The sequence below is a fragment of the Muntiacus reevesi genome, chromosome 3 (assembly GCF_963930625.1).
Source record: "Muntiacus reevesi chromosome 3, mMunRee1.1, whole genome shotgun sequence".
Lineage (NCBI taxonomy): Eukaryota > Metazoa > Chordata > Mammalia > Artiodactyla > Cervidae > Muntiacus > Muntiacus reevesi.
The window spans coordinates 199,725,633-199,729,058 of record NC_089251.1 but is presented as its reverse complement, the minus strand read 5'-3'; the positions used below and the strand labels follow the sequence as shown (position 1 = coordinate 199,729,058).

Here is a 3,426-nt window from a genome sequence, read left to right as displayed (position 1 = left end):
CACCCTGAATTTATTTCTCAGAGGATTTGCAGCTCCTACAAGCTAACAGACCAGCGGAACTGGAGCCCCAGTCACGGAGGAGATAAAAAAGTATCCAAAGATCCTTGGCCCACAGATTTTTGCCAACAGACAATTTTCCATATCCCAGTAATGGTTCCATGGAAGCCAAAAATTGGAAAAACTTTGTTTTCACAACTGGGCTTCCTTGATGGCTCAGATGGTAAAGAATCTGCCTGCAATGCAGGAGACTTGGGTTCAATCCCTGGGTTGGGAAGATCCCCTGGAGAAGGGAAAGGCTACTCACTCCAGTGTTCTTGCCTGGAGAATCCCACAGACAGAGGAGCCTGGCGGGCTGCCGTCCACGGGGTCACACAGAGCTGACTGAGAGACTAGCACTCTCAACTTCATTTTATTTTCACAATGACGTTGACTATCTCAAAAGGATGACACCTGAATGAGAGTCTTTACCGTCCTCTTGAGATGGAAACAACAGTACTTCTGAAATGACGTTCCAGTAGGAATCCTCTGGTTCTGAAGAAAGTGAACCTTTTTACAGTCAAAGAAGGTGCCAGGGATTTGAATTTTGAACTTGACTGCTGAGGAATAAAGATCAGCATTTCAACTTGGAATTTGCTGAAGCCACCAATGTCTCTCAGCATTTGCTGTGGCCACTTTCCTTTTACACATTTAAACCTTCCTTCCCTAATTTTACCTGTGTTCTGCTGAATGATCATATTCCTTGGAGCTTGATTTAGAAATAAATGGAATGGTTAACAACTGGCCTTTGAGTCAGTAGAATTTATTTTTTCTTCTTGTAGTGGGATGATCATGGCAGGATATTTCCTCATGACCAGAAAATAGATAAACATGTTTCCCCATGTGTAAGGAGAGAAATAATCATAGCTCTTATCTCCTAAATTTTCACGAAGATTCAAAAAATAATACACATGATGCATTTAGCACAGTGACTGCCCATGTCGAGTTAAATAAATGTTGATTGCTATTAACATCTCTTGAGCATTTGTATCTAACTGGTTGACCAACTGTAGGTTGATGTAAATCTACTTCTTGGTATATGGAACTGGTTGATTCCTAAGTAAAAATCTTGACATCCCAACAATTTGATTCTGTCTCATTTGAATGAAGGTGAATCAGCCCAAGGTTGACCAGGTTTTGCCACCTATTTACTTTTTTCTCCCTATTTTCTTTGTCCTTCTTTTCTTTTCTTCACTATTATCTTCTCAGTTTCTCTCTCCCCCCCCCCTTTTTTTTTTAACATTTTAAAACTTTTAATTTGTGCTAAAAAATACCTGCATTCCAGTATTTAAAACATTGTAACAGAAAGGAAGTGGCACTCTAAGCTGCACTTCACAGCCCACAGGACATCGTGGACCAGCTTGCTTTTTACTCTAGAGTTCAGTCTTCCTACCCAGCTCCCTCCTTCACCAACAATTTTTTCCTTCCAGTCAGACAGGCAGATGAGACAGGCAGGCCTACACATTGTTAGTAGCTCTCCTTTCCTTTATGTGCAAAAGGATAAACGTGAGCCAACCTCTCTGTCTCCTGCAAAGCTAAACAGCTAAAAGAGGTAAAATAAGAAGGCATCGCTTGTGGAGCATACCATGCATACTGGCAGCACATGCCTCATTATGACTTGCCTGCTTGCTCATCCCGTTCAGTAGTTTCTTTTGAAGGCAGGGGAGTTTTCTCTTGCATTTCTGTTTTCTTCAATTTCGATTTGTCGGATTTCTCAATCTCAGCCATATTGGGTTTGTCAGACATGGTTTCAGAGGGAGCAGAGCGAGCTGCGAAGGAGAGAAATACGGTCTGCGATGGCCGATGAGTGCTCTTTTTCTCTCTCTCTCTTAGTTGTTTTGAGCGGTGACTTAGGGATACTGGTACCCTCCGTGGGCACTGCCTGCCTGCCAGGGCGAGTGCTGAGATGACTCTTAAACGCTGCCTTTGCGTGTTGGTTCTTTTGTTTTTTGGCTTGTTTCTTTTCTTGTAGATGATGGCCATGCAGTGATCCTGAGATGAGAGCTGAGACCTTCAGTTGACTCAGGGTGGGTTTTCCAGAAATAGTCCCTGATGATGCTCTAGATGATGGTAACTGAAGGCAGGAATGCTCTGTTTATAAATTTGTCGCAGGGCTCACCTGCGCCATCACCCTGGCCTGACCCCAGCCTCGCTGTAAAGCTGTATAGTCCTCCTCCATAGGGACGCCTGTGGCAGATGTGACGCTGGGATAGGACAATAGAGAGGCTGCTCTGGGAAGAAACGCAGGGGGCAGGGCCAACCAGAAGTGCTGGCTCAGTGAGGCTGCAGGTGATTAGGAGGCTGGCAGGGGCACAGGCAGCAGCACTGGGGATGCTGAGGTCCAGCGGGGACTGAAGAACAAAGCCAAGGATACAGGTGAGACTCCGCCAAATGTCAGCCTGCAGCCAGGTGTGCGAGAGCCCTAGGGGTCAGAGGTCAAGGGGAGCCAGTGGTCCAAAGTCAGGGGTGTAACTAGAGATCAACACTTCATCAGCTGTTTCCTTAGACAGGTGGCCTCCATCATGTTTCCTGCTGGGCAAGATGCTGATCATGCATGCGACAGATCAGGGTATGGGGGTGGGTAGAGTTATCGGATTGAGTGGTATGGGATTGAGTGAAGGCAGAGTTGGACATTTTGGTGGAAGAATTGCTGTCAGATGTTATAGGCTGAATGTTTGTGTCTCCCCCAAAATTCGTATGTTGAAGCCATAAACCCTCATTGTGATTACATTTGAAGATAAGGTCTTTATGGAGGTGATAAGTGTCCTCATAAGAAGAGAAAGACCTCTCCCTCTCTTTCTCCTCCTTGTCAACATATGGCCCAGAGGCAGCCATCTACAAGTTAAGAACAGGACTCTCACCAGATCCCATCATGCTGGTGTTCTGATCTCAGACTTCAGGGCTCCAGAGCCACAAAAAATACATTTTTTGCTATTTATAAGTCATCCAGTCTATGATATTTTGCTATGAAAGCCATAGCCCTAGGCTAAAGTAGTTGTAAGGTTTGGTTTTGGGGGTGTGTGGAGAAGGGAAAGAGTGTGCCCTTGGAGACACAGGCAGTGAGGGCGAGCTGTCATAGAGTTCCAGCCAAGACTGGCATCTCCAGGAAGGGGATGTAGAAAAGCAAGATGGGGTCCCAGCGCCAAAGATATTTGGGAGACCACCAAAGGCAAAACAAATACTTTCCCCAAAGCAACTGAGTTTCCTTGGGACACAAGATCCAAACAGCAAGATAACTTGGGCCAATCACTGAGGCTGGTTGCATCTCTTTAAACTTGAACTGGAGAACCTGAGTGGGAAGGGAAAGAAGGGGAGGATAAAGTATACCCAGATACAGGAAAAAGTAGAGTACAGAGGTTGAGCATGAGCAAGGACTGACAGCAAAAATTT

The 3,426-nt window shown here is 45.3% G+C and overlaps 1 protein-coding gene across 1 annotated transcript; it reads right to left on the bottom strand.

The window, feature by feature from the left end:
• Positions 1–1,647: 1,647 nt before the first annotated feature.
• LOC136163384 (thymosin beta-4-like) lies at positions 1,648–1,782 on the bottom strand. The gene has a single exon (XM_065927811.1). The coding sequence runs from the start codon at positions 1,780–1,782 to the stop codon at positions 1,648–1,650; it is 135 nt and encodes a 44-aa protein (XP_065783883.1).
• Positions 1,783–3,426: the final 1,644 nt, after the last annotated feature.

What these genes read in the sequence shown, in the direction of transcription:
- LOC136163384 (XM_065927811.1), bottom strand. Translation starts at nt 1,782, where the DNA reads ATGTCTGACAAACCCAATATGGCTGAGATTGAGAAATCCGACAAATCG.